The sequence below is a fragment of the Castor canadensis genome, chromosome 17 (genome assembly GCF_047511655.1).
Source record: "Castor canadensis chromosome 17, mCasCan1.hap1v2, whole genome shotgun sequence".
Taxonomy (NCBI): domain Eukaryota; kingdom Metazoa; phylum Chordata; class Mammalia; order Rodentia; family Castoridae; genus Castor; species Castor canadensis.
Genome location: NC_133402.1, coordinates 8,836,531 through 8,857,377, shown reverse-complemented (window position 1 = coordinate 8,857,377; position 20,847 = coordinate 8,836,531). Strand labels below are relative to the sequence as shown.

Below are 20,847 nucleotides of genomic sequence, written 5' to 3'. Positions count from 1 at the left end.
TATTTGTTGAGATGGGGTCTCTTAAACTTTTCGCCTGGGCTGGAAAGTAGATGGGATTACAGGCTCATGAGCCACCATGCCCGGCTCAATGTATTGTTAAACAAAGTCTGTAGCTATCCCTTTATTTGGCTTTTTTTGAGGCATGGTCTCCCTTTATAACCCAGGCTGTCCTTGAACTCATGATCCTCCTGCCTCAGGCTCCTGAGTGCTGGGATCACAGATGGGCACCACCATGACTGGCCTAGGGTTCCCTCTGTGTTGGACATCCTGTGGGATTTGGCAAACGTATGATAGCACTGTCCACTGTTACAGTATCACAAAGGATAGCTGCCCTGTCCCCAAATCCCATGCTCACCTCTTTGTACTGTCCCCAGAGTTTTGTCTTTTCTAGAATGTCTGGGAGGTGGAGTCCCCCCTGCAGCTGTTCCCTACCGGCTTCGTTCACTTAGCACTATATGTTTAAGGCTCTGCCTTGTCTTTTTATGCCTTCTTTTCGGTATTGACTAACATCCTATTGTCTGACTGGGCCACCGTCTGTCCATTCTGCCACCCAAGGACATCTCAGTTGCTTCTGGGTTTTGGCAGTTCTGGAGAAAGCTTCGTGAATGTTCATGTGTTGCTGCTGGGGCAGACATGTTTTCAGCTCATTTGAGTGCACGCAGAGGCCTGCGATCAAGAGGACTGGGATCACTGGCTTGTCTCACAGGCAGTGTTTTTACGGTGGTTTGCAAAGATTTGTCTTTGGCCAGTGGCTTCCAACACGACATTTGTTTAAAAAATGGATGTGTGGCGTATGTGAAGTGCATGAGTTGTAAGTGAATGTTTCAATTTGGAACTGCAATTTTAGGTCCTAGGTCCAACTCCTGGGTTTCCACGTCAGGTCTGGCTACTTACCCCATATGCCACAGAGAGGGGGGGCAAACGTAAAGGGCAGAGGAGGAGGGTGAGCATACAGCACGGGCGGCTGCAGGAAGACAGCACTTCAGCTGTCTCCAGCGCACGGGCTTGAGCTTTTGGTTTAAACTGAGAAAGAATCGGGGCAGGGTGAGAGGTGTGCATAGTTACAGTCCCAGGTGTGGCCTGGTTGACCATTATCTCAGTACTGGTTTGGGAGGAGTACTGTACAAGTTGCTATCACTGTTATGGGTTGAGAGAGCAATCTGGTCAGGATAAGCATGACATGGTTGCCTGGTGGTTGTCCTGTGGAGGCCCTGCTGGTCCCTTCCTTGGGGGCTGTTTCCTCTGTCCCTGTTATCAGTTATGTTATCAGTCAGTCCTGTCCTTCCTGGACTCCAGGATGGGTGCAAGGTGAAGGGCTCAGAGCAAAGACAGATGCAAAATGGAGGCAGGGACGCCAAGCTTCTCCTGTTTTTAGTTAAGTCATGGGCCTAAGGAAGGAGTCAGTGCTTTTCAGCAAAGCAGTTTAAGTTCCTGTTACAAATTTATTTTTACCCATGTATACATAGGAGACCGAGGCCTGACGCACCCCCAGACTCAGAAGGCTCCCTGAGCAGCTTCAGTCACTACTGTTCTAACAGGTACCCAGAGACAACCCTGTTCTAGTTCTAGCACCATCCATCGGTTCTGCCAGTCGGGCACCTCCCACCCTCAGTGTCTGAAAGTGGATTTGGGGAGGGGACAGGAGTGGCAGTTTGATTCATTTCAGTTAGTTCTGAGTGGAGCCTGCTCATCACTTAACTGTCCTGCACACTTTCTGGGCAAATACTTCGGTTTCACTGGCCAGTAAATGAGTATTTACTGTATTTACAATAAAACTGTATTTACAAAAGCAAGCAGGGGGTCAGATTTGACCCTGGGCTTCAGTTTCTCAAAACAGTGCTTTGCTTTTGTTAAATTTGTGTTGCGGTCCCCACACCCGAGTCTGAGCAACTGGAGTCATGTTTCCTCCAGGGAGCAAGGCAACAGGTGACTGCCCTGGGCCCAGAGCTGTGAAATGGGTTTACCAATACAGGAGACTTGAACAAACCCTCAAGATTTTCTCACCTGGACACTCTGAGGAATTTATTTGTCCCCTACCACACTGGTGTCATTTTCTCTCCTTTTCTCCTTGAGATAACAGACTTTTTCCCTAGCTTGTGGAATGAGAGGAAAATGTCACCTGTTAGACTGAGCATGAGAGAGAGAGAGAGAGAGAGAGAGAGAGAGAGAGAGAGAGAGAATGTGTGTGTGTTGTGGCCAAAGGGGATTTTACAGGGTAGCTCCTTGGCAACGGAACTATTTGGAGTGACTGCAGGCCGCGATACTTGTCCCCAGTTATCAGCAGTGTGTGTGTCAAAACACTTCATATGGACACTTCACACCTAGTGTCCTAGGAAGTGGCTGCTGTCACAACCCCACTGTACAGAAGGGGAAGCTGAGGGGTTGAGGTTATGGAGCAAAGGGAGAGGATTGGGAACCAGGCCATCTAGCGCCCAGGCAGCTCCGAACCATTATGCTGTGTCTGCCTCTCGCAGCTCAGAGCTCAGAGCCAATGGCACTGAGCAGAGGCTATTGCCTGGGTGTGCGGGGCTACACCACGGTCTTGCAGAATCTGGAAATGAAAACTCATCTGAGGCCACACGTGGGTATTAGCTGGGGGCCCAGACCGGTCAATGAGGATTTGGAGGGTGCTAAGTGAGCAACCTGCACAAGACAGGATTTAAGCCATAGTTTAAAGCACAATACACCTGCTCCACTTGCTCAGGCCTTTGTTTGAATAACAATAATTATAATAACACCTCCTATTACAAGTTAAGGAAATGGCCAGTGAACAGAACCCAACCAAGTAGAACCTTACAACAATTGAAATTTATTCTGCACTTTATTTTAGGAAAACCACAGATAAGAAAAGAAAAATGGGGGTGGACGGGGATTTATTCAAACACATGATCCTCCAGGTTTTACTCAGGTCAGCACACACCTGTTATGCATCTTTTGAGAAGTTAACTGTATACTTCTACATGGATATTGTTTTAGGTCTTCTGCATCCACACTGTCCTCCAAACAACACACATGTTCCCAGTGATCTGAAATGACTTGATCACAAGACTCAACACAACAAATAGGCTTTTTTTTTCACCCCCATAGTTCAGGTGTTTGAACTCAGTGTCTATACCTTCAGCCACTCCACCAGCCCTGTTTTGTGTTGGGTTTTTTTCGAGATAAGGTCCCATGAACTATTTGCCCAGGCTGGCCTTGAACTTTGATCCTCCTGATCTCTGCCTCCTGAGTAGCTAGGATTATAGACGTGAGTCACCAACACCCAGCAACAAACAGGCTTCTTGATGAATCTTAAATGCCAAGGACTATTTTAAAGTATTTTTGTTGTTGTAACTGGTGTTGGCTGCCATTATTTCAAAACCCAATTTCCCACTGCAAGCCTGGATTCTGGCTCTTCATGAAGGTCACCCCCCTCCCCTGTCCCTGTGGTGGTGATCTAAGGCCATGTATCAAGGGGCTCTGCTGAAGTTTTCTCTTCACCCCAGCTGAGTACTGTTCTCTGTGTGTGCTATCGAAATTGGGACACCATAGAAACAGACAGCCAGTCAGGCATGGCACACACTTGTAATCCCAGCACTTGGGAGGCCAAGGTAGTAGAATTGAGAGTTCAAGGTAAGGCTGGGCTTCACAGTGAGACCATCTCAAAAAAAAAAAAAAACCAAAAATAAAATGAGAAACAAAGCTACTACAGCCTTCTCTCTGGCCCATGTCACCCGCTGCCGTTGTCACCTGACCCCTGTAGACATATGCTATTTGCTCCAGACAATCGGGGGACAATCTTCCCCATGCTCCTCCTCTCTGCTGTGCAAGCAGTGTATCCTCCGCCTCCCCCTCCTCTCTGGCAGGTTGCTGCCTGAAGCACAGTGAGCAGGAACCATCTTCCCCAGGTTCAGTTTCAGCCTCAGGTGCTGCCATTCAACTGCTGAGCGGTCAGGGCCATGTCTTCTCCCCAGAAGCCCGTGCCCCCTGGTGACAAGAGCTCTGCCACTCCCCGCAGCTGTACGAGTGCTGTCACCACCAGTGGAATAACCCAAACTTCACCTTTGGGGAACTGGTCATTGTTGCGGCTCGGTGGGAAGATAAGCGATGGCAGTCAAATTTCACTTCAAAGGTGGCTGTGTTTCCAAGAAGGGCAAGTGGAACGTGGAGTCAAATTAGGGGAAAGTACTGGATTCTTGGAGAGCAAGCGAGCAGTACTGCTGGTGGGGTAATGAGTTTCAGGACTTGGAGTGGGGCCTCGGGTGCTCTCTGCCCAAGAGTTTCGATAAAACGCCAAAAGCCACACAGAGAGGCTGGAACCACAGTTTAACCACCTTCCTCTTGGCTCCTGGAGTAAGGGTACCTCTGGGTTGTCCCCTAGGCATCCCCTGGCCACGTTCTTCCACCTGTTCTTCCGAGTGAGTGCCATTGTCACCTATGTGTGCTGTGATTGGTTCAGCAAGAGCTTCGTGGGCTGCTTTGTCACAGTGCTCCTCCTCCTGTCCTTTGACTTCTGGTCTGTGAAGGTAAGGCCCCTCTCTTGGTGATGCCATCTGTATTGGGATGTGTGGGTTTTTGTTCCCACACATGCCCTAAGCATGTGGGACCCAGAGGGACTTGGGTGTAAGGTCCAGCACATACGTAAGGATTTTGTGCACCGTCCTGTAGCATTAGAGAGTTCAGTGCACGTCAGGTATTTAATGAATGGCTCCCGGGTACCAGCTGCCATGGCCACACATACATGCCCCAATGAGGGTGTTCACCCCACACGGCTTTGGATCGTCATATGCCACAACATAAACACTGCATATGGAGTATGAACATACAAATATGCATATGCTTTGGGGGAGTGTCTCTTTTTAAAGTCAGCTTAAAGATCAGAAGCAGATTGGAGAAACAGCTCCTGCCCCAGGCCCTTTCTTCCTGCGGGGAGTGCAGGTTTAACAGGAACTGGTGACTTGGCTACTCAGTGTCCATGGCAACCTCATGGTCCTTCTGTCCACTTGCCTCAGAATGTGACTGGAAGACTCCTGGTGGGCCTTCGGTGGTGGAACCAGATAGATGAAGATGGGAAAAGTCACTGGGTGTTTGAAGCCAGAAAGGTGCGCTCCATGACCAGAGGGGCTGGCGGGACCTGGGAAGATGCCGTGGGTGCCCGTGAAGTTGTGTCTGATTCCCACCCTACGCAAATCCCACGTGTGCAGGCGCTCTGCCAAACGTGAACATAATATAGCCAGGGCGTGTGTGAAATGGGCATGGTCGTCACAGCCTTTATGGCCATGTTTGCTGGTTTTGAAGCAGAATTCCTTTCCAGGTCTCTTCACAACACGTCACCGCCACGGAAGCCGAAGCACGGATCTTCTGGCTTGGCCTGATCATCTGCCCCGTGATCTGGATCTTGTTCTTCTTCAGCGCCCTGTTTTCCTTGAAGCTGAAGTGGCTGGTAAGGCAGCACCTTGAGCCTGAAGTTCTTTGACAACTCCACAAAGCACTGGCTCCAGGAGTGGGTTCTGTCACTTGTTATTGGTTGATAGATTATAGCACTTTCTGGACATTTCAACCATCCCCCCCAAAGCCACTCTGTATCCTTTAGACATCACTATGTCACTTTTCCCCTCAACCCCCCCCCCACCCTGCCCCGCCGGCACCCACTTACCCATATTCTGTTTAGATTTGCCTATTCTGAGATGTTTTACTTATTTTTCATGGCCCTGGGCATCAAGCCAGAGCCGCGTATGTGAGCTACATCCCCAGCCCCTCTGGGCCTTCTATGGCTGGCGTCATGCAATGCACAGCCATTTGTGACTGGCTTTCACTTTGGTTATCTTCAAGGTCCATCAGTACAACATTCCTTTTTATGGTGGAACAGTGCCACGTTCTGCCTGTCCTCCATTAGGTAACAATCATTGCTTCGTTATGACTGTTGGGTTCTTATGAACAAGGCTGGTAAGAGAGGATTTTCACTCGTTTGTTTTGTGGTACTGGGGATTGAACCCAGGCCCGGGGCTTCACACATGCTCAGCAAGGGCTCCACTGGCTACATCCTCAGCCCCAAGGAAGGAGTTTTCTTTCTTTCTTTTTCTTAAACATGTAGCATTATATCCCATCCCAGGTGGGAATAAGCCTAAGAGTTGTGAAGTTTTATCTTGGAGGTCTGCTATTTCACTGCCATGGTCTAGTCTATTCAGTGGAGACAAAATGTCTGGGCAGGGTCTGAGCAACAGTGTAATTACAAGTGGGGCTCCAAACCTCTGTTCTGTGAGCTTGGGCAGCTTTGGTTTCTCTGCTCTCCTCTCCTCCCTATGAGCTGGGACAGCCCAGAGATGAAGACAGACTGTCCAGGGTATCTGTGCAGGCACAGGCCAGGGCCCCTCCTGTCACCTTTGCTCTCAGCAGGGCTCCTCTGCTTTGCCCGGGCGCAGGCTCTTGTGATCGCTGGGATTTCGCTCCAAGCTGCCAACCTCTATGGCTACATCCTTTGTAAGATGGGAGGCGAGAGTGACATCAGCAAAGTCGCAGCCAGTTTTCTGTCCCAGACCGTGTTCCAGACGGTGAGTTACTGAGGTTTCAGGACATGCAGAGTGAAGGAAGGCTGCCACTGCTGTGCTTTTTATTATGGTAAAACATACACGAAGTTGACCATTTAACCATTTCCAAGTGCAGTTCTGGCAGCGGGTGCACCCATCACAACATCCATCTCCAGAACCTTTTCCGTCTTCCCAGACTGAAACTCTGCCCATTAAGCACCAACTCCCCACCCAGCCCCAGCCGCTGGCACCCACTATTCTTTGTCCCCATGGATTTGCCTGCTGTAAGGACCTCACATTGGTGCAGTCAACAAGTGTCTGTCCTTTTGTGACTGCCATTTAATTTTTAGTGATTTTTAAAAACCACAGAATTAAGGAAATAATCGCAAAGGATTTTTTGAAGTTAGCAGATAATTGTAGAAGAACTAGGTGAGTATTTAGACTTGACCAAGCTCATCCTGTAGAGGTTTGAGCCACCTTGGACTTGAATGATGCTGCTGAGACAGGAAGCACGCAGGTCTGCAGGTCTCCCATCAGCTTGCTCACAGGCCGGGACAGAAGCCATGGTTGGCTTTTCCCATTGCAGGGCTCCCCAGGTGACTTTCAGAAGCCTGGGCTTGAGGGGCTGGAGATCCATCAACATTAGGTGAGATAATCCAGGTTGGTGGCCCCAAGAACTTGGGGACATACATCTCCTGTCCCTCTGTGCCCAAGATCCATTGCAAAGTGTTGGGGACCAGCTATAGCAAGGCTAGAGTCAGACTGCACTGGACTGCCCAGGGGTGCAGCCCCACTGGCCTTCAGACGGGTCCCACAGTCCTTACGGAACCCAGGCAAATCTAACCACATGTGCAGGTGTAAAAGGGTGGGAGGAGATGGAGAATGGGAGGGAAAGAATGGGGGATTTGCCCACCTTCCACTTTTCTTCTCAGAGTGGTGTGGAAAACAGGAATTTACTCTTCCCTCAACTATTCTCAGTTCCCATGTCTCTTGTCCTTGAATCATGAGGATGTAGAGTTTATATCTGTCTTTCAAAAAAAACCTGAAAATTGTTTGCATGTGACCCTGGAAATTACTGTGCACATATTACTAACAGGGTGTACACACAGACCACAGACTCTGTCCTATGGTTGACTTACAGGCTTTTTCAAGGGATTTTTAATGGCTCCCAGCTGCACGGTGTGTACTGATCCCAGAGTGAACCCCAGTGCCAGGTTCTGCCGCTGCCTAGATTTTCCCTACATCTGATGGGGAACTGTGTGGCAATGCTGTTTTCTACATCAAAGCACACATCAATCCCTTTGGTTCCTTCCTAGGCCGACTCATCATCAGAGGCAGAAATGGCCTAGACAGGCATTTCCGTTGCCCAGTGGGCTGCCAGCCCTGTCCCCAGTCCTTTGGTGTCCAGAAGCAGTCTCACAGGACAGGATGGAGGATACATTTTATTTTATAATGGCACGTGTGAAGCATACCTCATACCTATGAGCTCAAGAAACTGCACGGGAAACAGATGATTAAAGCATCTCAGAGTGACTTCATACCATGGCAGTGTCACTCCTTTTGTACCTGAGAGTCTACTCATCCCCACGCTGCCAGGTGTGGCAGACATGTCACTGGCAGGTTCCTCGGCAATGTCCTGTGTTCTCAGGAGCTGATGAGGTTCTCTTTGTTTGACTGCTGGGCACTACAAAATTCTTGGATTCCTGGAAAACAAGACAACAGGTGAGAGCTCTCACTATTGTTGCCTCTGCCTTGGGGCTGCCATTGGCAGAATCTGGCGTGCTCATGGACTTGCTTTGGCTCACTGTGGCTTAGGATTTTTTAAATTAATTTTTTATTTTTGTTTTATTTTGTTCTGTTTTGTTTTTGGCGATACCAGGGTTTGAACTCACAGCTTCATGTTTGCTAGACAGGCACTCCACTGCTTGAGCACCCCTCCAGCCCATAAACCAATCTTTAAATAGCCTTACTGAGGTGTATTTCTTTACCATAGGTTTCACCCTCCCCATGTCTTTTAATCTATGAATTAGTTCATACTACTGACACACTGGGAGATTTCTCAAGACTTCCTGGGCTGAGGATATGACTCTGTGGTCATCCCAATCCCCACCTCCCCTTTGCCCCCAGCAGAGGCTGGTGGTGGTGGTGACCACCTAATTCTAAATGGAAGGCTGTCCCCATCCAGCCCACTTTGCTCTTTTATGTGACTTCCTGGCCAGAGGTGGCTGGCTTCACCAAAGCCTCTAAACACTTACTTTTAATCACACTTCTGTAGGCTAATGTGGCTGGTGAGCCCGGCGCTTCAACAAAAAAAGACTGGCCTTTGTCACAGCTCTTACCTTAAAGAGACAAACGAAAGAAAACAAGATCCTTGAAGAGGATGCAGTGCAACCAGACCTCTGGGCTTTCTGTGGCTATGACAAGTAATGACTGACACCCACCCCACTCGTGGAGACCAAAGCTAGGAAAGAACATCGGGATCCCAAGGGCCTCAACTGGCTGCCACTTCTCCACAGCTGCACTTCAGCTGGGTGGTGTGTGGCGAAGGCAGGTTCCCCGCCCACAGAGAAGTGACTCAGCAGCTCAGGGGACAGCCCAGGAGTCTGTGTAAGAGATCAGATAATCCCCGGCACGGGAGGAAGAGATTAATTCTTTTCAGTAAAAAGATAATAAATGCTCACAATTTTTTTTTAAAGTACAGAATGTCAAAGGAAAATACCAGAAAAGCCAGTCTCAACAGGTCCTGGTGCTTGGGCGTCTAGAAACGTGTATCACGTGGCATATGTACACAGGCCACGTTCCTCATCTGTCTTTCCCCTGTATGAGCTCATCTTCAAGGTCATCCACAGCAGCAGAATGCACTGCTAGTCCTTCCTGGCTGTGTGGCTCCTGTCTCTACGATCCCATGTTACCCCAGGGAAGAAATGGCCACTCTGACAGAAGTGGGCTTGAGGACGCCCTGATGCTGTACCTAACTTTCCTGTGGCCTGCACAGCTGCTGAGACTCCTGCAGACCTAGAAGCTCCCATGGGCTGCAGTCACTTCCCCGTCCTCCAGCACAGGCTCAGGCCCCCTTGTCCCCTCTCACACTTCCCCTCATAAATCTGTTGACCACCAATTTTATGTAGAGAGACCTGCCTAAGGCACAGGCATAGGCCAAGGGTGACGGTGCTGCGCACTGGGGCAGCCACTCTGTTGCTCACTCGTTCACCAGACCCCTGCTCCCATAAAACATGAAGGAAACTCTTAGCAGGTCTGTGGGTGGCTGCTTGGTGAGTGTTTTTGACCCTGCGGCAGGCTAGAAGGCAGCTGGCACTTTCTGCATTTTATAGGGGAACCAAGTAGCACAGAAGTAGTTTTAGATGTGGGAATGAGGCACTATTCTAGGTGCCTGGGGTGGCTGGGGTTCTCTGGGGCTCCTCCCATCCTCAGAACATCTCCCCTTTCCCATTTTCAAGAGGCAGGCACCCCCAAACTGCCGCTCTGGCTCTTCCCCACAGGGTTCTGCAGCACCATCGCCCATTTTTGCAGTTTCAGCTCTCACTGGATGGCACAATCCTCTCCTCGTGCCCCAGCCCTCCCAGGCGTGCTGACAGCCATGAGCTCCGTGGGGTCTGGCCCCAATGTCCCTCTTCCATTTGTCATGTTGTGAGGGTTGAGTGGACAGGGATGCCCCACCTGGTGCTGGTGGGAACTGGACATTCCGACTCACCCACCTATGTGCGGGTCCAGAGGCACTTTGGCAAGGAGAGGGACCTTCAGGTCCTGGCACATGATCTCTGCACCCCCGGTCGTGGGAGGGAATATCTGAGATTCTTTCTGCGAGGAGAATGAAGTGGAGAAAACCTGATTTTGCTTCAGTATAACGAGAATGCCTCACATTTCCAGAAGCCCTTGAAGCAATGGCTCATGTTGAAGTTACACACCAGTCAACATGGGCATTTTCCTTCAGCGCACAGCTGAAGACTGTGGGTTGGGGAAGCAGGATCAGTGTGTCCACCCTCGGGCTGCACCCTCACCTTGCACTTGGGGCACACGAAACCGCTCATGTTCTCCACCACCCCAATGATGGGCAGCTTCACTTTGTGGCAGAAGCTGATTTCCTTCCGGACGTCCTGGAGCGACACCTCCTACGGTCCCAGGGCCAAACAGACCAGTTATTCGAAAATCAAAGACAAGAAACGGACATATACATAGCCAGGGAGATGGCCTGTCATTATGCACCTTGGAGATCTGTACCACTCAGTCAGTGCTTGTGAGTGCCCGATAGCCCTGCTCTAATCACTGATTTCTCATAAATCCCATGAGGATAAACATGAACAGCTGAACAGAAACACTGGAGGATCTGGAGAAAAGTGACCTGTGAGCCTCTCTACCTCCTGCGAACGCTCCACCCAGAGACAAAAGTGCATGCTGTTTGCAAACCATGCTCTGGGGCCAAACCTGGCTGGCTGCTTGCTTCTGCCGCCCAAGCCCTTCTGGAAGAAGCCAGGTCCATTCTTCTACAGATGTCGGGGCTGCCTTCACCCTCTAATGGCACCACTGAATCAGAGATGTTACAGGCTACAAATCCTGAAGTATTACTGCCGGCCCTTCAGAGAAAAACTACTGAGCCCTGACTGACACTGTACAACTCAGCTTTGTGGACAAGAAGAAGAGAAGGAGCACTGCCCTCTGGATCAAAGACCCTTCTGCACTTTGACTGCTCATCATAGGCACAGTGTCACGTCACTGTGTACAAACTGCCTCGTTCCCTCCCTATTCTTGCCATTCATCAGTCCAAGTGCTGGTCTGGCTCTTTACTCCCAGGAATGGCTGCTCCTGAACTTCTGTGGCTCTGGAAAGGCTCAGGGCTTCAAGCTATCTCCTCACCTTCTGAGACACACGTAGCTCTCAGCCCTGAGCAAAAGGCCTTTCACTGGAAGGTGGACTGCCTGTTATTTGTCTCTCATCTCACTGCACTCTGTGGTTCTCTGCTTGGTGTCCTATGAATGAAACTGTGCTGCTGTTAAAAGTGATCCCTAACAGACCACTCTACCTGTGCGATGCTGGACGTGAGGGGCTCTGAGAAAGCGGCTGTCCCCACATTGAAGCCATCTTTTCAGAAACAGTGTTACAAAAGTGGGGAGCTCTGTGGTTTTCAGAGAAAGGCTGGTACCTGCTCAGTTTGTCCCTCGTCTTGAACAATGTTAAGGGTGGGCTCTTTGTTTATCTTTGGTGCTGCGGATGGAACCCAGAACCTTGTGCACACTAAGCCTGCTCTACCTGAGCTGCCCCCGCCCCCAAGACAGCTGTCAACAAGAGGTTTCTGCGGATCCACGCCGGGGGTGCCTGTGGACCCAAGTTCTGAAGAGCTGCTATGAGGCCAGTGTCTCTTCCCACGCAGAGCACAGTTTAGACCCTGCTTCCTTGGGTGCTCACTTACCTGGGGGGTCGTGATGATCACAGCCCCATCGATATGTGCTGCTGCCAGATACTGGACGACTGAGAGGTGTTCATCGGATGTGCCTGGCGGGGTGTCCACGATGAGATAGTCAACATCTCCCCAGTCCACGTCACGCAGGAACTGCTTGATCATGCCTGGAGAGGAGCGGAGGCTGCTGCCTTTCTCTTCCTCTTCTGCAGTGATTCCTCAGAGCACTATGCTCTATGGCAGTGGTGCTCAACTGTCCCCATGGGGCATGTGATGTGAGTAGAGGACACTCTGCCTTCCTATCACCTGATGTCTTGATCCTAATCAACCTGGCCAGTCTCAGCTCATACCCTTCTCTCTCTGACACACAGAAGCTATCACAAAGCCACACTAGGACCCTAGAAACCTTAGGAGATGAAACTCACAACCAATATTGAAAGTTACAATGGGAACTGTTGCTTCTCGGCTCTCTTCAGCCAGGGAGGACAGAGGCAACCCTGCTTACAAACAGCACACTGGGGCTGGAGTGTGGCTTGGAGGGGAGTGCTAGCCCAGCATGTGTGAGGCCCTGGTTCCCTCCCCAGCACCATGGAATACTGATGACCACAGGCCCCCAGGTGATTGCTGCCACCATGACAGGTCAAAATATAAGTGGAACCAAGAATGTGAGAAGAGGAGCAGAGGTGACGAACCGCTTTTCTTGGGTCCCCTCCAGATGACAGCATCATCAGGGCTGCTGAGCAGGAAACCCACAGACATCACACCCAGGTTGTCTTCCACATACTGCAGAAGGAACAGGGGCAAGGGCAAGACACACTGTACTCGAGACCACAACGTGGCACCTCCCTGTGGCCTCTGTCTGGGTTCTGGCTGAAAAAACTATTTTGGGGGCAAAGTGACTATGTGACCTTGAGTCTATTCACTCTGCAGACCATTTCTGAAATGGTCAGCACAGTAAGGGGATCTGAAAGTGGCCTGTGAGGCCTGTGCTGCAACAACAGGCAACTCAGTATGACAGGTAATGCCGTCACTTCGACGGTCTTAATTGGGTTTGCAAACTATGACCTGATACTACCAACTGCTTTTGGTTTTTGGTGGCACTAGGAATTGAACACAGAGCCTCACACTTGCTAGGTAGGCTCTACCACTTGTGCCCTTTTTGCTTTAGTTTATTTTTCAGATAGTCTTGTACTTTTTGCCTGAGCTGGCTTCAGACTGTGACCCTCCTTACCTCTGCCTTCCACGCAGCTGGAATGACAGGGGTACACCACCACGCCCAGCTTGTTTGTTGAGATGGAATCTTGTTAACTTTTGCTGAAGCTGGTCACAAACCTCAATCCTTCCAGTCTCAGCCTCCCAAGCAGCTAGGATTATAAGCATGAGCCATCATGCCCAGCCAGTTTTTAAATAAAGTTTTATTGGAACATGTGTGGTCACTCAGTCACGTGTTATGACTTCTGAGCTACACCAGCAGAATATGTAGGTACAGGAGCTGAAATTATTTACTTTTTGCTCCTTTACAGACAAAGTTTTGCCAGTCCCTGGTCTTAATTACCTCCCCTGTGCCTGGAAAGGTACCTCAACAAGTATCTATGGGTTGATCAGTAGGTGGGTTGAGGAAAATACTGCCAGCTCGCCATAAACCATTATGTACAGTTGTTGCCCCCCATCCCCCCACTGCCAATAAGGCCAAGAGGAGAAAACTCACCACTGGAGACCAGCCCGAGCCGCTCTGGTGAACCTGTGTGAATGTGGACATACTGTGAGACATTACGCACAGACAGAATAGTTTCCTGCAATATATCCATCGCACAAAGTCCCGCTAAATCCCTGACAAGGGATGGTGTGAGCAGTTGGGGTAATGGAGGGTGCCATTCAGTTGAGTCTCTTGGCTTCCCACATCTGCTCTGGTCAAGGAACCAAGATTACTCAAGTTCAAAGAGAATTCTGAGGCATTTGAAAAGAGTAAAGAGAAATTGGTTGGGGGTTGTTAAGAAAACAGTTAACTGTAGAGCAACCAAGTTGCTTTTTTTTCTCTCCCCGAAAAGTACAAGAGTAAAGGGAATTACCCTTAGTGGCACAGTTGGTTCAAAGCCTGGCTTGTGATTGGCCTGAGCTGTGGATCCAGCCTGCTGTCCCTAAGGAGGAGCTGGGGTCACCAGGAAACCCTGGGGCTACTTCAAGACTCGGACTCCCTCCCTCTGATAGGTTCTTATTGGGGTTTAAGGCCTCTTTAGTATGAAACTAGAACTTACGCAACTTCCAATTACAGATCATTCTTAGGAATTACGCTTTGTTCTATTTTTTTTGAAACAGGGTCTGTGTGGCCCAGGCTGGCCTTGAACTTGCAATCCTCCTTCCTCTGCCTCCTGGATTATAGGTACACTGCTACACCTGGATGAAACACTAAGTGTAGAGCAACATACAACAGCCAAAACCAAAGGCTGATTTTTTTTTTGAAGTCTTACTTTTCTAAACAGCTTTATTAAGATCTGACCCATGTACCATACAACTCACCCATGGAAAGTGTACGATTTCGGGGCTTTCTGCATAACTGCAGAGCTACACATCCACACCAAGTCAACTTTAGGGCACTCTCGTGACTCCAGGAAGAAGCCCTGTATTCTTTAGCTCTGACCCTCCTGCACTCCCCAGTCTCAGGTGACCCCAAATCTGCTTTGTTATGGATTTGCCTATTCTGCACACTTCATGTAAGTGCAGTCATCAGTATGTGGTCCTTTCTGAGTGATTTCGACAGTTATTTTTTTTAAAAACCCTATTCACTTTTGTTCGTAGTTGTTAACTAAGTCACTGATCTGAAACCTGAAGATCCAATAGAACAGTGGAGCTTCTGTTTCACTTTTCTCTCATCATTTAAAAACTTCTACTTGTCTTTTCTGATGGGGCTTCGCTATATTGCCCAGGCTGGCCTGGAACTCCTGAGTTCACACAATTCTCCCATCTTGGCCTCCTGAGGAGGTAGGACTACAGGCATGATCTACCACACCTGGCTAAATTTCAGTTGTATGAAATACTGCTATAATTAATAACTATAACAGTTTATACCGTGTATGCTGCAGATGTGGTACTGATGGTGCAGGTAACGGAGGACATTTGGATCCTGCTGTCTCACCTGAGTGAGGCATCACCGCCCTCCCAGTGCCCTCAGATGCTGCCAGAACGCACCTTCCCTAAAGACAGGACAGCGGCCTCAGGCTCCGCTCCTGCCCTGGCCCCTCAGCCCAGAGTGCTCCTCAGTTCTTTCTTCGTGTAGTGCCAGCTCCTCCCAGAGCTGCCCCCTCCCCTGCTTCGGTCCTCTGCTCTGTCGCCTGCCCTCTCTGCAAGGCTTATCTGCCCTGCTAGCCACTGAATCCTGAAAACAGCGCCTGGTGCAAAGTAAAGAGAAGTCAGCTTTGAAAGCCCTGGACACTGAGTCCCCGGCCTCACCTCCATGCACCACCAGGGACCCTCCTGGGAACTTCCTGCTAACCAGGAGGAAGGGCTGGCCTCTGCAGATGGTGGTGGCCCTGTCCTCGTCTATGACACTTGCTGGCCCTGCAGTCTCAGTTCCCCAAGGAGACCACAGCACAGAAAGATTCCCTTGTTTCCAGGGACAGATCCGAGCAGACCCTGGCCCAGCACTCCCAGTCAAAGCTGAATTTCCGCCTCTCACTTCTGCATTTCACTCGCTGTTTCCCTTCCCTTCTGAGAAGGCATGGAAACCAGTCTTATGGAGTGGCACGGATAGACTATAGCTAACCCTGCCTGAGCTCACAGCAGCCAGTGAGGGACATAGGGGCTGCTGCACATAACTGGATCAGCACTCATCGTGTCATGCAGAGGCCTGGGCTCTACTCCTCCTTGTTAGGTTTGACAGGTCAGTGTTGCATGGCTCCCCTAAGACAGCAACTCACCAAGTACTGACTGACAGGGAGCTCTTACCTGTTCTCCTTCCAATCCCATTATCTTGGGAATCGATGGCCCACATATGTCGATATCCAGAAGAGCAACCTGGAAACAAGAAGAGGCCAGGTGGTTACATCAATGAACCCACATCTCAAGATATGGGAGGGGACAGGGTTAGAGGAAAGGATGTGGCAGGGAGGGGGAGAAGGTAAAGAAGCTGGGTCAAACTCGGAGCAGTCACATTCTTATGAGGGAGAGATAATATGGACCTTACAGGCTGAGGAAGGCTCAAAACCCGTAGGGCAAAGTTTGTCAACCCTGTTCTCAACCACAAGTTTGGCCACGCACTTCTGGAGAGATCTTAGGATGTTGTGTGAGGTCACTTGGAGACTCAGGTTCAGTCACTGTTTACTCAGTCCTGGGGTGGGGGGAATTAGCTCCACTTTACAGAAGAGGAAACTGAGGTTCACAGAGACTCAGTGACTTGTTTGAAGAGCAGAGCTGGGGCATGAATCAAAGTCTGATCCTTGGGCTCTTCCCACCCGCCACAGGACCTGAGAGGAGGCCAGAGCAGACTTCTGGTCAAGCCCTCTTTTCCTAGAACCCTGAAGGAACAATCAGTTCCCAAGAGAAACAAAAGAAGGAAGCAATCTGGAAGGTCTTTGCTGGTGATTCCGGTGAACTCTTCAGCCCAATGCCCTGCCTTCCAGGTCTGATAAAAGTCTGAGATGCCCATTGTGAGTCTTGTGAAGGGCAGGGCTAGCATGTATCCCAGGAGCTGGGTCACCTCAGAGCAGCACCTCTGGGTAACTTTGTATCTTGCCCTACTTCCATTCCTTGCTTCCCCTTTGATCCTCTTCATCCTGGCGAACCCGTGCTCCAGGAAACTTCATCCCTTAGCCCAGCCTGCATCCTCCACCCTCTGCTGGACCAGCCCAGAACCCCAGTGAGCCAGCAAATGAGACACCTCTGTGTGGTCTCTTCCTTCACCTTCTTCATCTCAAGCCTTGGGTGATGTGTGTTAGCGACTCACAGACATGTCACATCAGCAACTGAGACCTGGGAAGTGTAGTCAATGCAACCCCAGCAAGCTTTCCCCAGTTCTCATGCCATTCCTTCTAGGAACAGCTTCATCAGTGTTCTTTTGAGGAAGGACATGTCCATACCCAAATAGAGGACAGTAAAATGAGGCAAGAATGCAATCCTCAGATGGAACATGCTCCCTTTGGGGGAACCTGAAAGGCCACTGAGGAGTTTCTGTGCCCAGACCACCAGGATGGTTCCTTCAGGTACTGCCAGGACTTCTGTCCCGCCTAGGTTGGGACATAGAGCCCTGCTGAGAAGGGACCGCCATTGCTCCTCACCAGGGCAGCTGAGCTGATGGCAAGAGAAAGCCCTGGCTGTGGGGCTGTGGGAACCCTAAGCTTCCCTTTAACCAACACCCCCAAATTCTACTTAAAATGACAAAGAGTTCTAGTCCTAATTCTGGTCTCCCAAGCCTGTGTCACCCACACAAGCTGTTTTTCTTCCATGCCTCAGCTACCTAGGCTTGGAATCTGTGAAATGAGTCTGGGGGATCAAGTTCCCTTCAGCTGTGGAGTCTATAAGCTGAAAGGCTCTCACCACACCTGACACAGTGCACAATCATTGTTTAGAGGAGCTGGTGACACTGGCAGTAGAAGGCTGGCATGTGACTTCCTGATGTCCCTTGGCTCAAACTCAGACTATGGAGATTCCTTATAGCTCTCCTCACCTGCCTGGGACCCAGGGGCTGTTTTGCACTTCTGTTCCCTTCATCCAAGGTCCTTTCCAAATGAGATGACAAACAGAATGGTCTTGCAGCTTGTCCTCTGCGAGGATTTAGGGACCGAGGCCAGGGAATCATGCTACCTGACTCCAAATGACCTGTTCAGTGCTGGCTGTGTGCCAACGCATGCCCACTGGAGATAGCATGGCCCTCAGTTATGGCAGTCTGCCCAGGGAAAACAGTTTCCTACACTTGTTTTTTTAACCTCTACCACATACACAAACACAGCTTAGGAAGCCACATCTCCACGCTGCCTGGTGTGTTTCTTTCAGGGTCCTGCAGTCTAGCTGTGTGCAGCAAGGACTCAGAGCTCGTTATGTGGAAGGAGTGATGTTAACATTGGACCACTGCAGAATGGAGGAGCCAGTGTCTAGACGCTGTTTAAGAGCACTTTTAACAGCTTCTAAAAGCAGAGAGTACTCTGCGTGATTTCATTTTTTACAGTAGTAAGACTCAAACCCAGGGTCTGGTGCATGCTCGGCAAGAGCTCGGCCACAGCTACCCTCCAAATATGGACAGAGAAGATGGATTTCTTGACCAAACTAGGCAATGCAAATTGGACCCTCGGAGGGTGAGAGAGTGTTGCCTAACAGGACAGGGAATGGGCAGGATGTTTTAATCTGCTCTGCATGGACAACAAATACATCTTTAGGCAGGAATCATCACCACCTTCCCACACCGGGCAGTGGGGTGAAGTGTAACGACAATGGGGTCACGGACATTTACGGAATGCTCACTAGCTGTCAGGTGCCGCGCTGCTCTTTACATATTTCATCTCTCTCACTCCTCTGAGCCCATTTACAGATGAGAACACCGAGGCAGACCGAGCCTGGTGCCTGCCCTAGGGCATGGAGTTGGGGTGTGAAACTGGGCCGTCCACCTCGGAGCCTGTGTCCTAGTTCACCCCCCACACCTTCATTAAAGTTATCACCCAGGGAGGCGCATTAGTGACTTGAGTTTTCACGCTGTCTGTACACTGGGGTAGAAATGAATGGCTAAGTCCAAGGATCAGCAAACATTTTCTTGACGGGCCTAATAGAAAATATTTATGCCTTAAGGGCAAAATCAAGAATAATACGTAGGGACTTATGTAACAATTTAAAAGCAGTAATTTAAAGATGTAAATACCATTCTTAGCTCACAGGAGATGGGCTGCGTTTAGTACAATGAATACAGTGTTCAGATTCCTGGCTCCAAAAGAGGTTAATATAGAGGCAAAGTCTGAACATGATATATGTCACCAGCATGCAAGGAGATGTATACCTGCCCTCTACTTTTTTGGCTCAAGAACCCAGTGAAATACCTCAGCTGACTGCCACAGCTCCTTCTCTGCAGGGATCAAGATAGTCAGAGAAGCCACTTTCACTTCGTCTAAAGAATGCTTCTCTGAAAACTATCATGGACCCCAGACAGAAGGATCATCTCCCAGTTTCTCCCAGGGTCCCACCTGTGTATTTTCGTCTTCTGCTAGGCCGTGGGCCAGGTGGGCACTGAAAGTGCTTTTCCCAACGCCGCCTTTCCCAGATAACACCAAGATTTTGTGTTTCACCGTCTTCATTTTCTCTTTGATTTCCTCTATGGCTGCAAAGAAAGCAGTTCAGATAACGGTGTCCCTGTCTAACTCCTGACTGCCACACTTCCCATGGGCGAGAAGACGCTAAGTCCTCTGGGTTGTTTCAAAGGATCCTGTGTGAGATACCATTTCCTTATTTTCTAATTAGGCTACCATCACTCCTGAATTGTCTTATTAATTGGTTTACGTGATTACCTCATTGACTAGAACATAAACTCCAAGAGGACAGGGAATGTTTGAACAAAGCCTCCATCAGCTCCTGAGTAGAACCTTGCAGAGTAAAGTTCACAACCTGGGGCATTCAGCAACATCTGGGGACATTTTTGGATGTCACAGAGGCCAGGGACACTGTAAATGTTCTACAGTGCACATGACAGTACTCTATAACAAAGAATGACCAGACTTCAGATGTCAACAGTACTGAGGATGAGAAATTGACAGATAGCCTGAAACCATCACTTACTGTGCTTGGAGTATTTCCTCTTATTTCAAATCCTTCAAATGACACTCTATAATCTCTTCCCATTTATGAAGAGGAACACAAGACTCAGAGAGGTTGACTCTTGCTCCAGGTCACTTTGCAGTGGACCCAAGAATCAGAGAGTGACAGGGTCTCACTATGTAGCCCAGACTGGTGTGGCACTCACCATCCTCCTGCCTCAGCCTCTGGAGTGCTGGGATTACAGCTGTGCGCCACCATGCTTGCCTCAGCTTCCTGCGCTTCAAGATCCTTCTAAGTAGGGTCTCAAAGTCCCCCCACCCCGGAATTTGCGCTTCCTACCACTTACTGTCATAGTGATTTAATGGCTTGATCACAAGCTGTCTCCCCAGCACAGACGCTGTACCTGGGAGGTGATTAACACATATTCCTACTGAATGGGAGATTCGACCCTCAAAAGGAAGAGAATTCTGTCTTGTTGGCGCCAAAATTGAGGTCCAGGGGCTCCCTGATCTCAGCGCTGGCCTATCCCCTCTCCTATGTCTGCCTTCTGCGCACTGCGGTAGGCTACAGTTACTCAAACCTCTCTCCCCGCCCCTTTTTAACCTCTTTGATTCCGCGTCTTTCATTGATCTTTCGGCTCCGCCCCCACTTCCGCCACCTTCCTTCGCAACTGCCCTTTAAAGGCCTCGCCCCTCACTCCGCCAAGACTTCCACGCCCCGCCCACTCGAGCACCGCTGCTCTTAATATATGCACAATATAGCCTCAAGGGCCGCCCTCTCATTACCACCCACGGTATTCCCTAAGCCCCGCCTCTTCCGGGGATGCGCTAGTCACTTCCTGTTCAGGCCTCGCCCCTTCCTCACCCGGGTCCGGAGCAGCGCCGGCTCCAGAAGCACACAGACGCTGGTTGGGACATCCCTGACATGAAGCCCCTCGGCCAGCCTGGGCGCTGTCAGCCCCTGGACAGCCTGCGAGGAAACGAATCACAGTTAGAGCAGTTCGTGTCCTTTCAGCCCCACTACCCACGCCCACTCCGCGAGCTCACCGTGAGGCGCCTCCTCCATCATACCGCTCTGGTTGATGCACTTAACCGGAAGCTGCGCTGCCTCATTTCCGTCTCGCGGGACCAACGTGACCTCCCAGCTGCGCGAAATGAGTCTCGGAATAAGAAGATTGCGCATGCGCAGACCTGGCGCGGA

The 20,847-nt window shown here is 50.0% G+C and overlaps 2 protein-coding genes across 10 annotated transcripts in view; one reads left to right on the top strand and one right to left on the bottom strand.

The window, feature by feature from the left end:
* Nucleotides 1-13,359, top strand: part of Tvp23a (trans-golgi network vesicle protein 23 homolog A) — a 33,294-nt gene extending 19,935 nt beyond the window's left edge. Inside the window, exons 3-10 of one of the 8 annotated variants that reach the window (XM_074059879.1) lie at nucleotides 4,361-4,505; nucleotides 4,992-5,081; nucleotides 5,294-5,422; nucleotides 6,402-6,530; nucleotides 7,093-7,152; nucleotides 7,823-8,228; nucleotides 8,782-8,929; nucleotides 10,007-13,359. In XM_074059879.1, the coding sequence (XP_073915980.1) occupies nucleotides 4,361-4,505; nucleotides 4,992-5,081; nucleotides 5,294-5,422; nucleotides 6,402-6,530; nucleotides 7,093-7,152 (553 nt within the window). In that variant the 3' untranslated portion in view covers nucleotides 7,823-8,228; nucleotides 8,782-8,929; nucleotides 10,007-13,359. Of the gene's footprint in view, nucleotides 1-4,360; nucleotides 4,506-4,991; nucleotides 5,082-5,293; nucleotides 5,423-6,372; nucleotides 6,538-7,092; nucleotides 7,153-7,822; nucleotides 8,229-8,781 lie in introns of those variants that run through there. The other 7 variants (XM_074059880.1, XM_074059878.1, XM_074059882.1 and 4 more) reach the window with 7 other exon arrangements.
* On the bottom strand, nucleotides 7,931-20,773 carry Nubp1 (NUBP iron-sulfur cluster assembly factor 1, cytosolic). Of its 2 annotated transcripts, XM_020179849.2 has the most exons (11): nucleotides 20,694-20,773; nucleotides 20,512-20,616; nucleotides 19,080-19,213; nucleotides 15,862-15,930; nucleotides 13,628-13,660; nucleotides 12,612-12,702; nucleotides 11,932-12,086; nucleotides 10,526-10,636; nucleotides 10,223-10,325; nucleotides 8,762-8,845; nucleotides 7,931-8,209 (listed from the first exon to the last, which is right to left on the bottom strand). In XM_020179849.2, the coding sequence occupies exons 1-11, from the start codon at nucleotides 20,713-20,715 to the stop codon at nucleotides 8,151-8,153; spliced, it is 966 nt and encodes a 321-aa protein (XP_020035438.2). In that variant the 5' UTR covers nucleotides 20,716-20,773; the 3' UTR covers nucleotides 7,931-8,150. The 2 variants fall into 2 exon arrangements, with proteins under 2 accessions (XP_020035438.2, XP_020035439.2); XM_020179850.2 differs by lacking the exon at nucleotides 8,762-8,845.
* Nucleotides 20,774-20,847: the final 74 nt, after the last annotated feature.